A 23,439-nucleotide genomic window follows, 5' to 3' on the forward strand; every position below is an offset into this window, starting at 1 on the left:
ATTTGAAACCAAGTCTAACGTAGCTTAAACTTAACGTTAGCATTCTAGCTAACACAACACATGCACGCACCTTTCTCTGTGGTTTTTTTTGTAGTGACTTTTGAAGTTGGATGTTGTGGTGGTCGTGTCACTGATCTTTATGCTGCAGACCCTGCATACCGCTGTTCTCTTCTTATTACCGTCATCGACAACATAATCCTTGAATCCAAACTTCACTATTTTTGGAGTAACGCTAGCCGCTGCCATGTTAACTGAGACTCCTGCCTTCTAGTGGGTTGCCAGGTTTGCGCGCATGGCGCTATAATCACGTTTTTCGAAAAAACTAAACGTAATATCTCACTACAAAAACAAACGCCAATATTTAATTTTAAACAGTCAAGTCCTTTCAAGTCATCTATCTCAAGCTTAAGTCAAGTCTCAAGTCATGAATACCAAGTCCAAGTCAAGTCTTTTATCAATGTTAGTCAAGCAAGTCTCAAGTCAAAAAATATGCGACTCGAGTCTGACTCGAGTCAAGTCATGTGACTCGAGTCCCCACCTCTGGTAAATTGTGATGTGGACTCTCATCCCAGAATTTTAAGGAAATCAGTGGGGATATTGAACAGGAAACATTTCAGTCAAGGGGCATCATATCACCAATATAGACAGAAGAGCAACATTTATTTGAACATTTAAGTCAATGATTCCTCCCTTGTTTTTCCATCAAGCCTTAAACAGACAGTTCTAACTCGTTTCTTTCCTTAAATTACTCACAGTTTGAAGTGTTGCTTGGCCTCCGATGGTTTAGAAGATGTTGCGATGTGTTTGCTCTAAATAAAATAACAAACTTTTGCACATGCAACAAAGAAAAATAGGCCTTTACAATATTCAAAAGAAATAGGCAAAACTCAAATAAAACAACAACTTAGGTATTCTTTCTTTCTTGATAATGCTTATAACTTTACAACTTAAAGGGTACTTGTACGGTTTGTATGTACGTGTACGGTACGAGTACGGTTAAAAACTGTTCCTCGACGGCGTCTCTCAACAGGTTGCCCATCACGGAATTGTAGTCCTTTACAGTGGCGTTTTCTCCTGGAGGCCAAGGGAAGCCAGGCTTCCCCTGTTTTTTCGGATTGTAGTTATATAATTTTAATAAATAAATAAAAACACTTCGTTTAGTTTCGGAAATTCTTTGTTGTGTGTTGCTGCCGGACCATCTCTCCCCCATTCTCATTGAGTATTTTACAAATAGTGAAATAGCGCCCCTCTAGATGTTATGGTGAAACAGTAGATTGCACTCACTGTTGTGAGAGGAGGCCAGCCGAAATTGGCTTCCCTTGGTGAAAAAAAATGGAGGGATTGACCAATCAGACAAGGCTCACGTCATGCCCCTGCCAACCTGTGATTAGTCAGGGCCATGCCAAGGGAAGCCAGAGGCGGCTGGCTTCCCTTGCCTCTCAATTCAATCAAATCGCATCAACTTAGTGTTGTAGTGACGCGTCCTAAAATCCGGAAGTAAGCTGCGCTCGGTTTCCCTCATGTTTCCCTCGACAAAAAAGCAATGGGATTTCTCCATAGGATTTTGGAAAATAGCTCGAAATAAGGTCAGTGGAAACCGAACCTGTTAGATAAATGCACGTTTTGTTCAGTCGGATAATATCCACATGTCTACCCAGGGCCGGACTGGGACAATAAGTCAGGCCGGGAATTATACACCCAGCCAGGCCACTACCATTTTTTTGTGCCATTTTGCTGGATTTATTTGTCAACTTTTACAGCGTTGCTGCCCATAGTGATAGCCCTCTAAATCTACTACCCAAAAATAAACATATGGACATGGGTTACTATTTTAAAAAATGTGCAAATCTATTTAGGAACCTATGTGAACATATTTTATGTGGAGGTAGACCTCAAATCCTATAGGGGGGTCCGGGGGCATGCTCCTAAGATTTATTTTAAATGTTGGACTTAAATGCATCAATCTGGTGCACTTTGAGGGAGAAATAAAGAGACTACACCCATATGAAACAGAACTGTATACATTTAAATAATCATAAAAACATGGCCATAACCAATAACATACCATATCCAAAATGAAAAAATATTGAAACTTGTTTATTTATTTGTTTTTGGTTCATTTATAGTTGTGAGTGTGTGTGCTCCTGAACCAGCATTACCTGTCTCCCTCCTCTCCCCCCTGCTCCTCTTTGAGGCAGCAGCAAAGACTAGTTTTAGATCTCAACAAGTTTATCTTACCTTTTTTCACCTAGTCAACATTTTATTTTTTATTATTCATGCATATTTTACTAATCACTAGAAATATGTGTTTACATAAATGGTGACCAAACCGTTTGAGACCCACTGAGATAACTTAGACTAAGTTAACTATATTACTATAATAAACAAATAAGTGCTTAAACATAGTTAACATTGCAGGAAAGCAATATATTAGACGTTAAGTACTTTGTCAGGCTTAATATTGATCTGTAAATGGAAATGTCACTGTGTGCTCTGCATGTGTGACCATTAAAGAGGGTTTCATCCCTCCATATTCTTCTTCTATACCCCCAAAGCTTTTTTCTTATTCAAAAGAAGACCTTAACCTAAAGTATTATTTAATGTTTAAATTAAGCCTTATTAGTTTGTCTGTTTTGCACATCCTCCTATTAATATCTAATAATGAAATAATAATATTCAATAACGTCCTTTAACCACCAGGTGTCCCTTTCTATCAGCTCTGCACCTTTATGGTGTAAATACAGCCTATCTACCAATTGGATCAAATATAAAAGTCAGCCGAATTAGTGTTGATAATGCAAGGAGACGTATTGTGTGAAAATAAATGTAAGATGTTGTTTAATAGCTTATATATTTATGATCCACGTCACGTTTTCATTTTTGGCGGCAGTTCTTCCCGTTTGTCTAGAACTCTTCTCATCAGGGCTCTATAAATAGAGAACTACGGCAGATATGTAATATTTAATGCAGCCGAAGCGTGTATTACAATGCCGTTATATGATGACTTTCAAAGAGAAAAGCAAGCGGAATACAGTATTATTTTATTTTTAAAAAACGTTTTCAGATTTCACATCACATAAACACCAAATTCCAGCATGCATTGCGACTAAACCATCCGAGCTGAGGATCTTGCCTACGTCTGTTTCCAGTTTCGTTTATCACCAATGTATTTTGTTATATACACGACACATTCCTTCACATTTACATTTGAATTTGCATTAAAGTATTTCGTGAGGCCTTCTAACATGTTTTTAAATATAACTACGGTTGTAGTTGAAGAGTTTGTAAATTAACATGAACCGAAGCTGTTGCCTGGCAACTCAATCGCACAACGTCACGTCCGTTAATTCCACATCCACACCAGTCAATAGAGTGGCGAAGTCACGCCCATCTACTTCCGGTCCATGGGACCTTATTTTGGAAAAATTATGTATTGAAGTCAATGGAGAGAGAAAACTTATCTTTCGATCCCGTTTAAATTGTGCCACGAATTACACATATGTTTGTCAATCTTAAAAAATCATTTCCATGTAAAAAAAGTCACAGTTTGTGGTAAAACTGTTGAAATATAAGACTATGAAAAATACGCAACTAGAAAGACTACAAATTTGCGTAAGTGATGTCATAATTGTTGTTTTCACGAGTCCGAGTCCGAGTCCAAGTCATCCTGTGCGAGAATTCACGAGTCCAAGTCCGAATCAGTTGAAAGCTATTTGCGTCCCTTTATGAAGCTGAAGGAGCCTAGGAGTGTCACAACTGCACGCCACGGGACCCTGACCAAGCGTTGCTCCTGGACGATTATGGAGTGAGAGTGTGTTGATAACAACCGACTGTCGGGGTAGCATTTGCTTGGCATTTCCGGTTATTTCTCCACTGGTTAACATGGGTTAACAATACCCTGTAACTGTCACGTTTGAAGGGACGAAATCATGACATCTTCACGTCTCCCAGCATGGTAAATCCTCACATGTTCACGTCTTGCCGTGATATCGGGTTGGTATATTCACCTGAAACTAATAAGTGTTGTTTTTTCGTTACCTTACAATGGGCCTTTCATATCTATGGGAAACAAGTCCAAACTTATATAGTGGCTAATGGACACCTGCTGTTGTACAATGAAGTAAGTGACCAGAAATACATTAGCAAAGCGGCGACTCAATGATAAGGATCTGGATGGTGCAAAGACATAATCAGGTATAACAGTTATGTTAATATTTTTACCTCCACCAAGGAGGTAATTTATTTGGTTTGTTTTACTTGTTTGTCAGCAGGATTACGGAAAGATGGTCTGATTCATTGTGTGGGCCAAGGAAAACAGGTTTAATTTTGGAATGGAAAATAATCAGTGTGGATACAATTATTTTTTTAACCTTCATTAACATTGCGAGACAGGGTCTGGCCTTTGGGGAAGGTCCATACTCTTCGAGGGCCCCTCTAGTTTTATTGTAGAATCATGTTTTTTTCCTTTGGTAGAAGACTTGAATCATTGCTGTTTACTTTAACTAAATCCATTTTGTTTGTAGAAATCACACACTTTGCTATAACCCCCACATTACCACCACCCCCCCTTTTTATTGTCTTCCACTCTTTGTTCCTTCCATCAATTTTTCAATCACTTTTTCCTTGATGTGTAGACTTCATTTCTCCCTCCTCTCTTCCCCTATCTCTGTGATTATACGTCCACAGTGTGTTTTCACCCGCTACCTTGATGAGTGCTCAACCACACATGCACACACAAATAGATGGATGAGCTGCTGATAGCTAAACCAGCCAGACTTCACTGTGAATTATAATCACCTTCAATCTGTGTCTCTGAATCCCTGCCCAGTGTGTGTGTGTGTGTGTGTGTGTGTGTGTGTGTGTGTGTGTGTGTGTGTGTGTGTGTGTGTGTGTGTGTGTGTGTGTGTGTGTGTGTGTGTGTGTGCGTGTGCGTGTGTCACTGTTCCTGCTTATTATTCTCTCGGTCCCCTGGTGTTTGACCCATCTTTCTGTTCTATCGAGGTTTCATGTGAGCTGGAATATAATTATATTTCCATTGCTGTCACATCGTCAATGGCAAAGTGTGTGTCTCTTTATGTGAATAACGGGTGGTCTAGCAGACACTGAGGTAGCAGGGGAGCACTCTGGAAATATAAATCTCAGAAAGAAAGCAAGGCAGAGAGGACATTTGAGGGAATATATCTTAAATTCTTACCAGAAACCTATTCTTATACACCGAAAATATGCTCTCTAGAGCTTAACTAACTTTGAACTTTTTTAAATTCCCTAAATATTCAAATCCAATGAGAAAATCTGAGAGATAAGCCAAAGCACTCTTTTGTGGTAATTTCAAGCAATCTGTTGGATATAGTAAGACTTAAACCTTGAGTTAAAGCCCTATTATGCACATTTCAAGACAATTCAGGTTCAGATTTGTATTTTATGCAACATGTTTACATGTTTAATGTGCTGCAGCACCTCTTTTCAACCTCTGTCTGAAACCAGAGCCCAGTCTGCTCTCATTGGTAAGCTGGCCGGCTCTGTTATGATTGGTCAACCGCTTAGAGATGTCCCGCACCTTAGCCTATCGTACAATGTATTGGAGTGCAAGTGTTACATGTCACTATGTTATGAAAAACACTAAACAAAGGAGTCCAAGTGGGAGGGAACTTTGAGATTTGTTGTCTTTGCAGACCCTTTACATGCACAAAAACCTATATAACACTACAGGAAAGGGAAAATCCCCCAAAAAATAATAGGGCCTCTTTGAAGACATTCAGACTCAAGGTAAAAATGACATGAATGACCAAAAAAAATGCTTTACAAATAGCATTTTGAAGGCTACTGCGGAAAACACACTTTCTATTGCAACCTGACACTTAATTATTCAGATGAAATAAGTGAAATAAGGAACCCAAAATGTAGTCCTTTTCTAGATTAAAAAGGTAATTAACATTTTAACATACAGGCGATGCAATCGCCTGTATTTTAACTGCAATCTAGGTCAGTGCATTGCAATGAAGTATATTAATACAAATCTATCAGTTGCACATGATATTGAACCTTTACTGCTCTAATAACCACATATGTTCATTGGCTGTTTACGTTTCAGTAGATTAATTTGTCTTAATTCATAACTGTTAATAAACACTGAAATGACTGGGATATCTCTGATGTTAAACATTTACATTTTTATGGAAATCTTTCAAAAACTAACCCCAAAGTGCCTCCAACTTATTATTCATATATCCCATACTGTACATCCTCATTAAGGTGTATTACCATGAAGTCATATGGGGAGAAGCTGATGACAGATCCCTTTGTGTTACCAAAACTCCAGCCTAACAAAACAATAATATCAAAACAAAATATTACTACTAACTTTATTGTGAAATTAAAACAGAACGGTAAAAGAATAGTTTCCGGTCTATTCTGATGCCCGATCTCTGTAGATAAATAAAGAACTAAGACAGATGTGTAATATTTAATGCAGCCAAACCATTTATTACAATGCATTCATGTGATGACTATCAAAGAGTAAAGCAAGCACTGCTGAATAAAGTATGATTTTCTCTTTTACGAAACGTTTTTTTTTCATATGGAATGCAGTTGGAGGTCAACCAATCAAAGAGCTTGAGGGCTGATCACGGGGTTCATGGTGTAGTCCCAAACGATAGCTGAGGATTCTGGGTAGTGTAGTGTCTTCGGCCATCCTAAAACTCCGAAAAAATATTTGTTTCTCCGAATCGAAGGGGGAAAATACAAAAGCATTGCACACAATTCAAACCAATCAATGTTGTGTAATTAACAAGGACAATTTGGTGTTTTTTAGTCGATGAGTAGTGCAGATATCACTGTAAAATCAATCGACAGTAAGGAGAATAGGCTACTTACTTCCGGGTGTTAAATTCTCCGTTATCCAATGGGAATGGATGCTCGTAATACAATACAGAGGACATGATCATTATCTTTTAAATAACGTTAACTGAAGGGAACAATCTATTTGACACAACTGAAGCTCTGGCCTTCCTTAAAAACTAACTAATTTAATAAAAATCACAGTTGCATTACACACAATGCACTGTTTTTTGAGAACACAAATTCGTAACTAATGTAATTTTTACATTCTGACGAAAAATAAAAAATATTATGAATACAAATAAAATAAAAGAAGCCTCCCGTGAGTTACTACAAGCTTATAGTAGATTTTAAAAACGTTGTATAGAATAAAAGCTCACTGCGGGCCATTGTAGAAATGCGTGTGTGCACCACGACAAAGGAGCCTCATTCACTTTACATTGGGGTTGTTTGCGTGGTGCCGACACGCAAATGTAACAAAGTTCGTGACTCCACCACGCATTGTGGTGTTAAGGAGTCGTGGTGGAGTCACGCATTCTGGTGAGATCAGGTTGCTCCCTGACCCTCTCTTGCTGCTACATTAGCACTGGTTGAAGCCTGGAAATATTTAAAACAAATTAATTGGATAGCTAATCACACTGGTCGGACTGTTCAGCTTTCCCGCGTGTGTCCCACCAACGTGTGTTTCTGTACTCTTGCTAATACCTCTGTTCCAGGCTGTGTTTGCTCCTCTTCAAGATGAGCCCGTTTCTGCCTCTGAAAATATGTTTCTATATTCATCTGGTTTGAGGGAGCAAACATCATTCAGCGTCAGAGTTAAAGAATGAAATGCAGTCAGTAGTTGACTAACGTTAGGAGCGCTATAATGTTACACAGCGTGCTAACCTCGACAACCCAGCTAGCAACTAGCTAGCTAGGCTCCTTTCATGCTTGTTAACTAATAACTTATTTGAAGAGCTGGGTCTCCACGATTAACAGCGTGATACGAACAGAGAGACTAACTTATCAGAGTTCATTTCATTTCATTTCAAACCTTTATTTAACCAGATTGGTCCCATTGAGATCATAGATCTCTTTTTCAAGGGAGACCTGCAGCATATAGGTTCCACATGAAACATAAAACAATAAAGGACATTATACATTATATTTACAGGATACATAGTTATAGACATTTACAAGTGCCCATTGTATCAGCAAGCATTTCATTTAGCCTAGCTTTAAAAACATGCAGAGGAATGAGATTGCTCAGTTTCAATTCTTGCTGAAGATTATTCCAAGCAAGTGGAGCTGCGCACATAAAAGCTGTCTTAGACAGTCCTTGCTCTTGGCACATCTAACAAGACTACATCATGTGACCTCAGACAATAGCTGCTTGCAACTCTCTGTGTTATCAGAGAGCAGATATAATACGTGTCACAATTCACATGTTAGGTCACGTTTGTAGTTTTGTCTGTGTTGGTGTTTTTCTTGTCTTTGGGTTTCCTGTCTTATTGTGTTAAGTGTTTACCCCCATTTCCTGCCTGTCTGCTTTCTGTCTGTTTCCCTCCCTGATTACCCGATTGGGTTCACCTGTTGTCCTTGTGTTTCTCCTCCCCTGCCCGGCTGTTTCTCGTTGTCATGATTACCCCTTCTTGTATTTATAGAGTGTTCTGTTCGGTATTTGTCATTTATCCTTTATCCTTGGAATAAAGGGTTTCTCAAAAGTTATCTGCATTTGGGTCCTGCTTCCTTCACTCATCCGTGACAATACGGGAGTTTACCCAACAAAGCTTTATAGATAAACGTGTACCAATGACTGAGCCTCCGTACAGAGAGTGATGGTAAACCTGCCTTGGTATACAGTGTACAGTGATGTGTAAGCGCTTTACAATTTGTGACAAATCTCAGAGCACTGTGATACGCAGCATCCAATCTGCTCAAGTAATTGGCAGGTGCATTCATATACAACAAATCACCATAGTCCAGCACAGGTAAAAAGGTCACAGTGACTAGCCTTTTCCTGGCCTCAAGCGAGAAACAGGACTTGTTTCTGAAAAAGAAACCTAGCCTAACCCTCAGTTTTTTAAGCAGGTTATTGACATGAAGTTTAAAAGAGAGACAATCATCAAGCCAGATACCAAGGTATTTGTAACAGGCAACAACTTCAAGTTTTGTTCCTTGCGTAGTTACAATATCTAAAACAGGCTCTGGTGTCTTTTTAGCTTTTGAAAAGAGCATTACCTTGGTTTTATCCACATTTAAAAGAAGCTTTAATTCAGAGAGCTGAGTCTGAATAGTGTTAAAAACAGCTTGTAATTTAACAACAGCCTCTTTAATGGAGGGACCTGCACAGTACATCACAGTATCATCCGCATAAAAATGTAAAGTGGCTTCATCCACATTATCACCTACACTGTTAATATATATGGAGAATAAAAGTGGTCCTAAAACAGAACCTTGTGGTACACCATTAGAAATGTTTAACCATTCAGAAGACAGTCCATCAAAATGAACACATTGGGACCTTTCAGAGAGGTAGTTCACAAACCACCCCACTGCATTGCTGGATATGCCAATACTGAGTAGCCTCTGCTTTAAAATGCGATGATCAACGGTGTCAAATGCTTTGGAAAGGTCAATAAACAGAGCTGCACAACTCTGCTTATTATCTAAAATAGTAGTAATGTCGCAGCAGCTCGGGTCCTCACACACACAAAGCCCTGGCAGCACATCACTCCCACCCTCATCCACCTCCACTGGTTGCCGGTCAAGTTCCGCATAACTTACAAAGTCCTCCTCCTGACCTACAAGTCCCTCCATGCCCTTGCCCCCCAGTACCTATCGGACATCCTTCACCCGCATGCCCCACCCCGGAACCTGCGGTCTTCAGACTCTGGCCTGCTCACCACCCCCCGCACCAAACTGAGAACCTTCGAGGACAGAGCCTTCAGTGTGGCAGCCCCCACCCTCTGGAACGCTCTCCCTGCGGAGATTCGCAACATCCCCACACTGGACGCCTTCAAAGGGGCCCTCAAGTCCCATCTGTTCATCAAGGCTTTCGGCCCTTAAATCTATCTGTTGTTTTGTCTGTCTGACCTTTGTTTTGTTTGTGCTTGCCCTATTCCTGTAAAGCGACCTTGGGTCCCTTGAAAGGCGCTATAGAAATCCCAGTTATTATTATATTATTATTATTATTTACCACTTTCATTGTCGCAGTGATGGTGCTGTGTTTCTTTCTGATTCCTGACTGATGTTTAGACAGGATATTATTTATACATAAAAACTCCTTTACTTGTTCACTCACTAAGCGTTCGAGCACCTTAGCCAGAACTGACAATTTAGAGATTGGCCTATAGTTATTTAAAATAGTTGCCTCCCCTCCTTTCAGTAAAGACATAAGCAGACTTCCATACTTTTGGAATTGTGTTCGTGCTGAGGGAGAGGTTAAAAAGAGAAGTAAGAGGTGGAGCAATAAAATCTGCAGCTATCTTTAAAAAGAAAGGTTCTACATTGTCCGGGCCAGCCGGTTTCCTAGGATCTAACTTGGATAATGCTTCATGAACAATACCAATAGTTAAAGGAGTAAAACTGAAAGGGTTTTCCAGACCACATTGTTCAGAGTCAAGGATTGGAGCGTTCACAGGAGCCACACAGCCAAACAGAGAGCCACAAGACACAAAATGCTCATTAAAGCAATTTAGCATAGTAGCCCTGTCTGATATAGTGCCAGATGCTGTGGTGATGCACGGAGGTAGCTCATTTGGGATATCACCAGTGGAAATCGATTTTATGGCTTTCCAAAATTTCCTAGGATTATTCAGGTTTTCTGTGGTAACCGACAAATAGTACTTTGATTTAGCACTTTTTATTTGAGATGTGAAGCTATTTCTTAGCTGCCTAAGACGTAGCCATTCTACCTCTGAGCCTGATTTCCTAGCCTGAGCCCAAGCATTATTTCTCTCATGAAGGAGACTGAACAGCTCAGCAGAAAACCAGGGATTGTTTCGTCCCTTCACTCTAAATTTACGCAGAGGTGCATGTCTATCTATAATTTTCATAAAACTAAGATAAAAATAAGACCATGCAGTTTCTACATCAGCACACAAATTGATTTTACCCCAATCAAAATCAAACAGATCATGTAAAAAACCCTGCTCCACAAAGTGTTTTTTGTCTCTCTTTGTGATGACACGTGGTTTAACCTTTTGGACCTTAGTGTCCCTAATTGTGGCCACAACACAGTGGTCACTCACATCATTAGCAAATACTCCCACAGATGAGTATTTATGTGGAACATTTGTTAAAATTAGATCAATTAAGGAGGATTTATTTGGGGACTTAATATTAGGGCGAGTAGGACTGTCTATAATCTGGGTAAAATTCAATGAGGTACACAGGTTTTTAAAATCCTCTGACACAGAAGTTAACCAGTCCCAATTAAAATCACCAAGCAGCACTATTTCCTTGTAGGAAAGTTGTGATAACAGTTTTGCCAATGACGATAAAGAGTCCTTGACAGCCGAAGGGGCCCTGTAGCAGCCCACTATCATGACCTGCTGACCCTTTGTTACCTCAATATTCACGGCTAAAAATTCTAGCTGTTTACTAACAGATTTGGAAACCATATTGGTTACACAAAACTTATTTTTCACATAAATGGCAACGCCACCACCTTTTTTAGGCCGGTCAGTACAATATACACTGTAACCACTGTAGGCCAAAATGGATTTATCTAGCCACGTTTCTGACAATGACATCAGCATCAGTCGAACTCGCCCAAATACGGACAAAATCTAATTTAGGTAACAGACTACGCACATTTAAATGAATTAAACCTAGCCCAGATCTAGATATAAAATCAGCAGGAGTAGCTATTTGACTAATACTGCTCGGTGGACCTGGATTTGGCTGTACATTTCCTGATAGTAACAACAATACAAATACCAAGCACCTTTTCCTCTTAATCAACACACATACATTGTCAGCTGTTCTAGAGTCACCAGCAAACTTCGCGAAAGTGAGATTAGAGTTTAAAAAAAAATTCTGAAGGACCATCGTGGCAGGCATGTGAGAAAGACAAACATTTTCCGAAATGAATGTCCGCGACAGTGCAACCACCAATTGTTTGTGCAACACCTCCGAAACTGTACAGGGGATGTCCACTGCGGGCGGCAGAACATACCCGAATCCAGTAGATTTTTCAGGACGACTAGCGATCTTCTCCTTGTCCAGCACAGCCAAGAAAAGGCACAGCAGAAACACGACACCCGCCATTCTCCCAGTCCAGCACAACAGTATCCACGCTGTTCCCGGAGCAAGGTGGAACCAGGCCTCAGTTACAGCAGCACAGCAGAGTAGAGAAGGTAATCCCACCGTGTTACACCGGCTATTTAATCCACTTTACATCTCCGCCGGTAGCACAGGCGCGGAGAGGAGCGGCGATACGCGGTGTGAGGAGCGGCAAGAGGAGCGGCGATACGCTGTGTGAGGAGCAGCGAGAAGGGCGGCGAGAGGAGAGCCGGGACCACACTTCCGACTCTTTATCTCTGCAAGAGTTGCTCCCTCTCGTGCTAAATCCACTCGGCGGGCAAAAGTAGGATCCCAGAAGTGATTCGCCCAGTGTGGAGTGGCTCCTGAAACCCTTCCCGGCGTGCCTTTAGTGCAGGGGTGGGGAACCTTTTTCCTCTCAAGGGCCATTTCAATTTGTACAATATCCTCAGAGGGCCGTACAAGTTATTGACCTCTGCTTAAAAAAACTAAAATCACAGCCCATTCATTTCATTCTGTGCAAAGAAAAAGCAACCTCTTAATCCAGATATCTCACCATGACTCGCGTATGCATGCACGTGCAGGGTGTGGCGTGCTCCCCTGGGAAGATTTTTTTTAAATGTTGAAGTTAAAAGCATCAATCTGGTGCACTTTGAGAGCAACATTAGGAGATTTTTAGGAGGCCCGGAGGCCGGAGGTTCCCCACCCCTGCTTTAGTGGAACTCGGGTCCGCTGTGGTGGATGAGGTTGAACGTGGCTCTCATCCGGAACTCAGCAAAGGTGGATCACGTCTCAGCGCTGACGGCGTGTAACCTGTTCCTCAGGTGAGTTTTTGAGTTAACTTGAATACATCCATTTTGGACAAATGTATGCATATACCATATACCAGGGCCGTATTCACCATATACATTGGGGGGGACATATCCCAATATTCAGATACACTCAAAATGTCCCCCCCAATAAATAGTAAAAAAAAATTTTTTACATTTTTTTATTTAAATAAAATTGCTATTCTATGATTTCTTTATTTTGGTTATTTGTATACTTGAAAATCTATATTTTCTGATATTGTGAACTTCACCAAAATGATATTTCTTTTCATATGTAAATTGGTTCCTTATTTTGTACCCGTGGGTGTATTTCGCTGTTGCACGTCTGAGTCCACCTTCAGTTAGCTTGATGTTCCAAGCAGGTCAGTCATGTTTTAATTTGCCCTCCATCAGTTCTGGTATCTTTTCTAGTTAGCCCTAAAGTAATCTATATTATTTTATTTCGTAATGGTAATGTTAAAGGTGGGGTAGGTAATTTTCAGAAACCTGCTCGAGATACACTTTTTGTTATATTCCATGGAATGCTCTTAACATCCCGATAGCAATGAATATCTTAAGTGCTTTGACAAAAAATCCATAAAAAAATGTCATCTGTAGAAGCCGTAATACTGTAAAAAGTACAACCAATCCGTTTAGCTGGCCCGGCTAAACGGATTGGTTGTACTTTTTACAGTATTGGCCTACCTGCCTGTCAGTCTTCCATCGGGGCACAAACTTATCTCGTGCCCTCATTGGTCATGTGCGCGTTCGTGTGTGTTGGAGGAGGGGCTCTATAAGGAAGTGGCAGATTTTCTCCGGTTGTGTATTTTCAAATTCTAGCGATCTCGAGCCGGTTTCTCAAACTTACCTACCCCACCTTTAATGAACCCTCCGGTTTAACTTTTTTGTGTAAGTAACTTGTAGTTCTGATGTTAAAACCAAACTTTTCAGGAATAGTAGCTAACTAGCTGTGGGCTAGCTGGTTTCAGTTGTTTGCCAGGGTTTGGCAGGCTAGTGTCAGTATATAATATAGATATCAATATAGATGTTTTTAAAGTAAATTCAGATTGAACATAGTAAACAAATGTAAATGATAGTGTCCGTGCAAAAAATAAACCATTACGTATTGTGAAAACCACCCTTGAATGATGGGATAGTAGACTAAAAGCTTTAGGAATCCAAACTATAACATATAATAAGTATCCTGTATCAAGATTTATACAAAACAAGTATTTCCAAGGCACACCTTTATATGATCATTATAGTTATACAAAATAAGAGAATAACAGAATAACAGGTATGAAATCATTCCAACTCATACTACAGTTTAAAAAGGGAGTGATTTGTAAAATATGCATAAAGAAAAAAAAATAAATCTGTTCAGTTCTGTTTCACATGGGTGTTGTTGAGATGTATCCATAGATTTAGTCCCTAATGTTGCTCTCAAAGTGCACCAGATTGATGCTTTTAACTAAATCTTCCCCGGGGAGCATGCCCCCGGACCCCCCTAGAGGAGGTTAGGTCCCCCACCCGCCCACACCCCCCGTCAAATTGTCCCACCCACATTGAGGATGCTTCCTACACCCATGCCTGAGACACAGTTTTGTGACTATTGTTGTGTTTTGCCCCCACGGGCAGGGGCATGGGGTTGAACAGGTTTTAAAGTATCCAATATGTTAGTGATTTTTTATGTATTTTCCTTTAGAATGGCAGGAAATTAGTATTCAAATTTGTATTGAATTGTTGGTCCCCCCCAATGTTGACTCCATGAATACGGCCCTGCCATATACCATATATATACCATATACGCTGCTGTGTGGACGGGCCGTGATTCTCCGGCACGCGGCATCTGGTTTCAAACTTCAGAAATGTCTTGCAGAGAGGAGGGGGCGGGGCTCAGGGGCCGTTGAGAGCAAAGAGCATGCAAAGAGGGGCTGAGCGGGTAAAAAATGTAATGAAAGATAATTTGTATTTTTTTGGAAAAATAATTTTGTTTACATTTTTTTTTACGAGATCTATTTGTGGTGGACGATATTTAATTGTGGCGGCCCGCCACAAATAAATCGATATATGGGAAACACTGCATCAATTCAATGTTGTCATCAAATGCATGCATGATGAATGCTATAATTAAGGACTATAAGGGCCGAATGAACAGGAGCTGTGCAGAAAGGTAAATATCTTTATGATGGCTGGTCCAACTTGGTGTTAAGATTGAAAGATAATCAGATTTGACAAAAACTAGATTCTTAGACAAGGAGGTAACTACGCTGTACGAAAAGACCTCCAGCCATATCATGACCCAGCTAAAGAAAGAATGAAGTTATAACATGTGTCTGGACCTGAGAACCCTGCATGGTTTAGAAATACGCTGGTCTATTAAATGGTTCAATACTGCCCCCTGCTGCAGAAAGCCTCAACATCATCCTTTTTTTAAATGCTTTTTATTTATTCTAGTCTTGAATATGAATATAGAACATGTTTAGTCTACAGGCTCTTTTAGGCCTGGGAGCAGCATATACAACCACAATACAAGCCAGAATGCATACATTTATAGCCAGTGCAAGTACATATACACATATTAATGAATGAGAATCATACTGTATATGGATAGTGCAATTATTTTTGCTGTTTTAGCATCTAGCTTAATTAGCCACATTAATAGAATTTGGGTGAATGCCTCAGTAAGTAAAATATAAAATGAGTTCAAGTTTATCTACTATTGTATGATTGATTACAACAACACCCCTGTGGTGAGAAACACAACCATGAAGGAGCTCAACATCACCATAGCGACCCCAGAAAAAGCAGCACTAGGGATAGCGCCACTGTTAAAGGTCTTGTCGTGGACATATGTGATGATGGACAGCGCTCCTGCGTACGCCTCCTCGCAGGCCGGCTTGATCTGATCCTCTGGCAGCAAGTGGCTGAACTCACCTGGAGGGTCATTAAGAAACATGCAGAGTAGTACCAAGTAGAATACAGTGCATTATGTGTGGCTGATGATTATGTAAAACACACGTTGGTCAAGCCAAGCTCACCTTTGTCTCGCAGCTCAAAGGTGTAAGAGAAGGGGATGCCGACGAGACGAGCCCAGTCGCGGCTTGAGCCTGAGTTTGGATCTAAAGGTTAAAGTTAAAATTGTGATCAATTTATTCATGAGTTAATCCATCAGGAAGACTACTACACATTTTTCAGAATTGTCTACTCTTTTACACCACATCCTATAGTTTTACGCTTTCCTATCAAGTTAGAATACTCCCTTTTAGTTTGAATCATCCAGTCAATAAAGGTAGTTGTTTCCTTTCTTTTTCAACAAACTGAAATCCACACTTTCAATAATGTGTATTCATCTGTGTTGTTTCCCAATGTGGATGCTTTCCTTGGTACACTGCCTTGTGGTGCACAGTGAACATTTGCTCAGTGTGTGAATTTAGACCTGAGTGTTGACTCAAATAGCACATGGCTGCGTTGCTATCACAGGAAGTGACAGTCACCATTGTTAGCTAGCTAGTTAGCGTTATTGTTAGCAAATAACTACAGGATACTAAATTAATCCGATATATAACTAACAGTGGCTTATTTTTGAAAATAGAATAGTGCTACGTGTACTAAATATAGAAAACACGTACATGTCAACCCAGTCTCATGGCATTTCGTGTTCACCAACACGATTTTTAATCTATTGATTCGTGTTCACCATCACGATTTGCCCCTTTTTTTCGTGTTGCACAGGACGATTTTAAAAGCAATGTATTTCTACTGGTAACGTGTTTCGTGCCTGCAGGCTGCAGCACGTCTTTTTCTCCGGTCGGGTCTTGGAAGACCGGAAGCTGTGTGGTTCATAAAAACATGTTCTTACTCAATATCAAGCCACAATTATTGCTTTTATTTTAAATCGTATAATTTCGGACTTTTGTTGCTGTCTGTGAGGAAAATAAATGGGGCTCAGAGCCTCAGGATACTGAAATCTGTATTTTTAAATATTTTTTTCTTTCTAATTTGTTATTCTTTTCAAAATAACACACTGTTATTTACTCACCAATAACACACAATTATCCTTGCTTTTATTTATTGGTTTAATTCCATAATCTCGGGCTTTTTTGGTGTCCGTCAGGAACTGAATTTCAAAATAAAAATAACCGGAAACAGACGTAGGCCTATAAGGGACATTTCGAGCATCATTGTGATTGTCAACATTTCTGAGTTTAGGATGGCCGAAGACACTACACTACCCATAATCCCCAGCTATCGTTTAGGACTACAGTTCCCGTAAGGTTACGCAGAGCGTCAAACAGCTGTGTGAAATGGAACGAAACCACGCCAGACTATCCAAAACTGGAATCGAACACCCCTCCAGAACTACACATGCTGGCTATTGTGTTTCGCAAAATGTTCTATGGGACGTCTCTACTGAACGTTTTCGTTTTTCCCACAATTAGAAGTTGCCATTATTAAACACATTGGTGTTATCAAATGTAAAACATATAATTAATAAATGGGTGAAAATCACTTGTGTCCATAATGGGCAGCATTAATATATACCCACATGACAGCTCATTGTTACTTTGTAATTCTACTCCACTACAATTCAGAGGTTAACCTGGTATTTTTACTCCACTGCATTTATTTGAGTTACTTTGCAGATTCTGATTAATTATGTGAAATATAAACAACCCTTAAATCAGACTTTAGTTACACCTGAGTAAAATTCAGGTAAGGTGATTGTCAAGTGCCAACAATCAGGAGAGATATTTGATAGTTGGTGCTTGAGAAGAAGACTAAACATGTATCTGCAATTGACATGAATGGAAACAAGTAATAAAGTATATTCATTACTCGTTATTCTCTACTAATAGTTCATTAAAGACTGTATATTATGGCTATTTTGCACATCCCTTTCAAGATTTTCACAGGTTTATTGACATATCATACACAACTACGGTGTAGTTATGCAATGAATGAAAAACTTGGGTCACAGGTTCCTCAACAGTGCATTACAAGACATCTATCAATATGTGTGTACCTCCACCATAGCACATTTCTTATTCTATCTACAAACATAAGAGTATAATTAATGTGTATAATATCAGTTAAAATAAGTGCTTCAACATAGTTAACATTGCAGGAAAGCAATATATTAGACGTTAATTACTTTGTCAGGCTTAATATTTAATGTTTAAATAAAGGTTAATCCGTTTTTCTGTTTTGCACCTCCTCCTATTAATATCTGTGTACATCCTGCACTAAACTGTTTTATTGTAGAGATCACTTATAGTATCTTCTTGATTTTTTATATTCTATATTTCTATATTTATACTTTCCCCCTATGAAAGTATGTACTCTTAATATTTTTTTAATCAAATATAACACATAAAAACAATAATTCAATAACGTGCTTTAACCACTAGGAGGTGCACACAAGGTGCACACAGACATAATAACTTTGTATTATTAGTGTGTATGTACAACATCTGAAGATGTATAGTTTTATGCATGCTTTCACATCATTTTACAGCATATTGCTATACTATTTCAGACTCAGTATTTACATTCTTACATTCAAAGAAAATCAGTAATATCTTTGAAAACTACAGTCCTTTTCTATCAGCTGTGCACCGTTATGGTGTAAATATAACCTATCTATGAATTAGATCAAATGTAAAAGTCAGCCGAATTAGTGTTGATACTGCAAGGAGACGTATTGTGTGAAGAGAAATTGAAGATGTTGTTTAATTGTTGATATATTTATGATCCACGTCAAGTATTCAGTTTCGGCGCCATTTCTTCCAGTTTTTCCAAAGGTCTTCTCATCAGGGCTCTCTAAATAAAGAACTACGGCAGATCTGTAATATGTAATGCAGCCGAACCGTTTATTACAATGCCGTTATGTGATGAATTTCATAGAGAAAAGCAAGAGCACTCGGAATTAATTATTATTTTATACTTTTAAAATGTTTTCCGGATTTCATATAATATAAACACCAAATCCCAGCATGCATTGCGGCTAACACATCTAATCAGCGAGCTTAAAACCATAGCTGAGGATCTTGGGTAATCGCTCGAAATGCCTACGTCTGTTTCCGGTTATATTTATTTTGAAATTCAGTTCCTGACGGACGCCAAAAAAGCCAGAGATTATGGAATTAAACCAATAAATAAAAGCAAGGATAATTGTGTGTTATTGGTGAGTAAATAACAGTGTGTTATTTTGAAAAGAATAACAAATTAGAAGGAAAAAAAGATTTAAAAAATACAGATTTCAGTATCCTGAGGCTCTGAGCCCCATTTATTTTCCTCACAGACGACAACAAAAGTCAGAAATTATACGATTTAAAATAAAAGCAATAACTGTGGCTTGATATTGAGTAAGAACATGTTTTTATGAACCACACAGCTTCCGGTCTTCCACGACCCGACCGGAGAAAAATACGTGCTGCAGCCTGCAGGCACGAAACACATTACCAGTAGAAATACATTGCTTTTAAAATCGTGCTGTGCAACATGAAAAAAAGGGGCAAATCGTGTTGGTGAACACGAATCAATAGATTAAAAATCGTGTTGGTGAACACGAAATGCCGTGAGACTGGGTTGTACATGTATAACTTTTATTTGTATAATGCTGTGTTCACGGGAGCTGGATGCACCACTAACATTATGTAGTAAAAATTGCTAACTAATGGCTAAACAATTCTAACTATTCAATGCAAAGAATACATGATTCAATCCCACAGCATCTTAAGAAATTATGCATTATATCCCATTGATTCATATTGACAGCTAGGGTGATGTGAATTTTATCTCACATGTTCCTCTTTCTTTTTATATTTTGGCAAAGGATAAGTCAGAAAAACTTGTCAGAGCAAGCGCAGATCATGTGTTAAAAACAGCTATTCATGACAGGAGAGAAAGGGGATGGCATAAGAAGTCTTACAGAGGATTTGTGGAGATGTTCCTACAGTGTAGCCCATTCCATGTAGCTTCTTCATTTCTGCTGCTGCTGCCTTCCCCACTGACACCTGTACAACCCACAAAATATTATTTTTAGTAAACCAAGTACCCATAGTCTCTTTCCAATCAAATCTTAAAGGGTAAAATAGGTAAAAAGTGATCATAACAATCTAACACAAATCTATGGGAATTTTTGATCAGTGCAGTATGTCGCACGAAGACAAATTAAAGCGTTTTGTTCCATAAACCATTCACTTTTCTGGTTTTGAACGTTGTGTATATTTCATATAAAGGTTTACTGTTTAAATCTCTGTAATACAAAGTACACACTTACCAGTTCATCATAGTTGGGTGCAGAGATCTGAGGGTGGCCATATGGTAAGAGTATAAGTTGCCCCGCGGAGTGGATGGTGAGAAAACACAGAGTCTGTTTAACCATCTTACCTAGATACAGACAAAATGAACAAGTGATTAGAATCAAGATGGCATTAAGACATTGATTTATTAATGGTCCAAGTAAATGTTGAAAAGAGTGTAGCACAGCCTCAGTAATGATAGTCAAGTAATGCTTATTTTAAAATTTGAATGTATTAATGTTGTCGAGATTTCATGATAAGCTCAGGGACAATGACATTTCAATGATAGATGATTACCAACAAAGTCCATCACAGCTGTAGCCTCTGGCTCTGACCCGGCTTCTTTCCCACAGTATGTGTTTGCACAACTGTCAAATGACACACCAACCGCTGAGGAAAGATACAACATCAAGTACATCAACATTAACTTGTGATAATATATGGCAGACTATACAAAGCGCTGTCAGCTTTATGATTCAAACATACTTTATTATGTCAAAACAAAATTATAAAATGTGAGCTCCTAGGGAAACGCTTGTGAAAACCAACAATTAAATTGCATGAGCCATGTCACAACAATATTTCATTTAACTCTGTGGCCTTCTAATATCACATACAAATGTAGCTGTTCATGTCAGTAGTAATACATTTATCTGGGGGTGTTAATTTTTGGACACATTTTTGACTACAGTATAGATGTTTTGTTTCCACCACATCCTTTCTTTTTAGGTTTATGACATTTCGTATATGATTCAAATAAGTTATGCAAGTAATATTTGTTTCATTCCTGGAAGCTTTGAGTCACTATCAGCTTGAGGCAAATGAGGCATACTGTTGTAATTCTTGAAAGCATGCGACTCACTTCCCCAGTTGGCGTTAAAATTTCTGTTGAGGTCAACACCAAGGCAGCTATTGCCCGAAGGAGGGGCGGAACGAGACTTCCTCCAAATTCGAGTCTACAAAGAAACAACACACAGACGCAGTTGAAGACAGTTTTAAGTGGTTGTGATGAATGATGAAAAAAATAACAATCCTTGACTGTATTAAAATGGTGAACTCACGGTGGTATTGACCCAGGTGTACATGTATCCGTCCACATTGATCACAGGAGTAACGTAGACGTCCAGGTTCTGCAGCATCTGCTCCAGCTTCTTATTGGTTTTATACGAGTTCACAATCTGAACAAACGCTCACATGTCAGAATAAACCACCGTGAATATGTTCGTCTTTTAAATGATGTCTGAGTGTACAAACCTCTTTGACAAACCACTGGCAGAAGGCGGGGGCGATCCACTCCCGAGCGTGGATACCACAGTCCATCCATATTACCTTCTTCTCTTTGCCCTCTGGGTTTTGTAGTCCAAACTGGAGATGGACAACATGAGTCAATTTAAAAGTAAGAAGTGTGCTATATTTAGTAAGACAATTAGTTTAATATTTTTGGTTCAATACACATATTTACCACCTTATCACTTAGAAGGTTTTCTCAATCATAAAGAGTGAGATTGTGATGAATTGCAGCATTTTGCTTAAGATGCAAACATCGACTACCGTTGATATTCAGTTCAGACAAGTGGCGAGAGGCAAGTGAGGAAAAACATTTGGTGATCAAGCCTGATTTAACATGTTTTTCCTGTGTTTATAGTTAAGACATAGGTAAAAAATAGATGTTTTTCCAAAATAATCTTTTTTAAGTTTCTTTCCCACAAGAGGATGAGCTGCAACACTACCCTATGTTTGAAATAGGAGTAAAGGCATTCAGTTGTGAATGTCAGCCTCTTGTGTTCAATATAGGTATTACTACAACAGATCCCAGGTGAAAGTAAAAGTTTTGGTAGTCTTTTTTTTCCGTCTCATAAGTGAAAACTACTTAATCAAACTTAGAAAATGGCTCAGAAGAACTTTTTTCTTACACTTGCCTCTCAGGGCTTTCGTAAATTCAACATAGCATTATGTGAAAAATGAAGCAGATAATGTACAGTATGTTACAGTGAATGTGTTGTACCTTCAGCAGTGTGATATTTTTTCCTTCAAAAGTGCGACCGTAGACAGCAGAGGAGACCAGCTCTGGGTTCTCTCGCTCCACATCTTCCATCCACTTGTATATCTGTGTTACAATTTCATCCGTGTTATAATTCATTCTTGTAATGTACATATATTACACAAGCTCCCTTTGTTCAAATCCATCCGTAATCTACAATCTTTATAGTGTCTAATGGAAGAAACACAGCTGTGAGACAACAAAAGGAGGGAAGATGTATTACTAATAAAATATCATCTGGTTATAAAGGGCTATAAATGGATAGATAGACTCTGACCTCATCCATGGGGTGATATTTGGTGTAGTCATACATCCGTGTTGATTCCAAGCCCTCAACTAAACTGTGGATTAAAAACATGAATAGGGTTATATATACATCTTTATCTGCCTTGTGGCACAAACAAACAATGGTAAACAGGTGAACGGTGTGTATTACAAAACAAAACACTTCATCTAGCAGTTCATCACATTATTTCCCTGACAAAACTATTTTTTTAAAGCCGTTCTCAAGTCATAAAATCAGGAGAAATAACAATTTAGATCAGACTTAGAAAACAGTCAACAAAATATTTGATTCCCCTCACTTGTCTCTCTGGGACTTCCGTAGAAGTAGAACTTTTTGCGCCACATGTTTTAGGAATTCGTTGTGTCGCACTTTTGTACCATAAATATTTCACGAACTACACTGCTATACTGAAAAACCTTTTCTCACACTAACATGCTAAGTTTGAACACTTACAAAAACAGATTCCCTAAAACCAACACATAACAACACAACTCACCTGTTGGAAGTCTGTACAATGGTTAACACCAGCACGAAGAAACCAAGTGTGCTTTTCTCCATTTTCTTATTTGTTCTTACTCTTACTATCTGCTCATTAAGCTGTCATACTATCTGCTCCTGCAGCACTAACTAATGCTGCAGTTCCAGTAGCAGAGTTTCTTTACAGCCAGATGACCTTAGACCAGGTATATTGGTGAGAAAACATTTACATTTTATTACAGCAGAAGTAAATACATGTCACCTATGAGAAAAAAAATCATAAATAAGTGATCTATTAACCTGTATGAAGTGCCACTAAAATTATATAACAGCTGATAGACATTACTGCTCTCTTTTTGTTTGTTAATCCTAACTAAATACTCATTGTGCTTTTCTAGAAACACAAAACATGACCATATTAAATAACATATTAAA

General features: G+C 38.9%; 1 protein-coding gene across 1 annotated transcript; it reads right to left on the reverse strand.

The window, feature by feature from the left end:
• Positions 1 to 15,410: 15,410 nt before the first annotated feature.
• cpo (carboxypeptidase O) lies at positions 15,411 to 23,085 on the reverse strand. Its single transcript, XM_034110685.2, has 11 exons — positions 23,024 to 23,085; positions 22,519 to 22,582; positions 22,206 to 22,307; positions 21,455 to 21,565; positions 21,262 to 21,378; positions 21,063 to 21,156; positions 20,498 to 20,590; positions 20,179 to 20,288; positions 19,828 to 19,912; positions 15,935 to 16,015; positions 15,411 to 15,830 (listed from the first exon to the last, which is right to left on the reverse strand). The coding sequence occupies exons 1-11, from the start codon at positions 23,083 to 23,085 to the stop codon at positions 15,628 to 15,630; spliced, it is 1,122 nt and encodes a 373-aa protein (XP_033966576.1). The 3' UTR covers positions 15,411 to 15,627.
• Between the last annotated feature and the right edge of the window lie 354 nt (positions 23,086 to 23,439).

Source organism: Pseudochaenichthys georgianus, chromosome 21 (assembly GCF_902827115.2).
Source record: "Pseudochaenichthys georgianus chromosome 21, fPseGeo1.2, whole genome shotgun sequence".
Taxonomy (NCBI): domain Eukaryota; kingdom Metazoa; phylum Chordata; class Actinopteri; order Perciformes; family Channichthyidae; genus Pseudochaenichthys; species Pseudochaenichthys georgianus.

Coding starts and splice junctions, on each gene's coding strand:
- cpo (XM_034110685.2), bottom strand. CDS start 23,085: ATGGAGAAAAGCACACTTGGTTTCTTCGTGCTGGTGTTAACCATTGTA. Junction 21,566..22,205: donor AAAATATCACACTGCTGAAG/GTACAACACATT, acceptor GTCCATCTCCAG/TTTGGACTACAAAACCCAGA. Junction 21,157..21,261: donor ACACCTGGGTCAATACCACC/GTGAGTTCACCA, acceptor GTTTCTTTGTAG/ACTCGAATTTGGAGGAAGTC.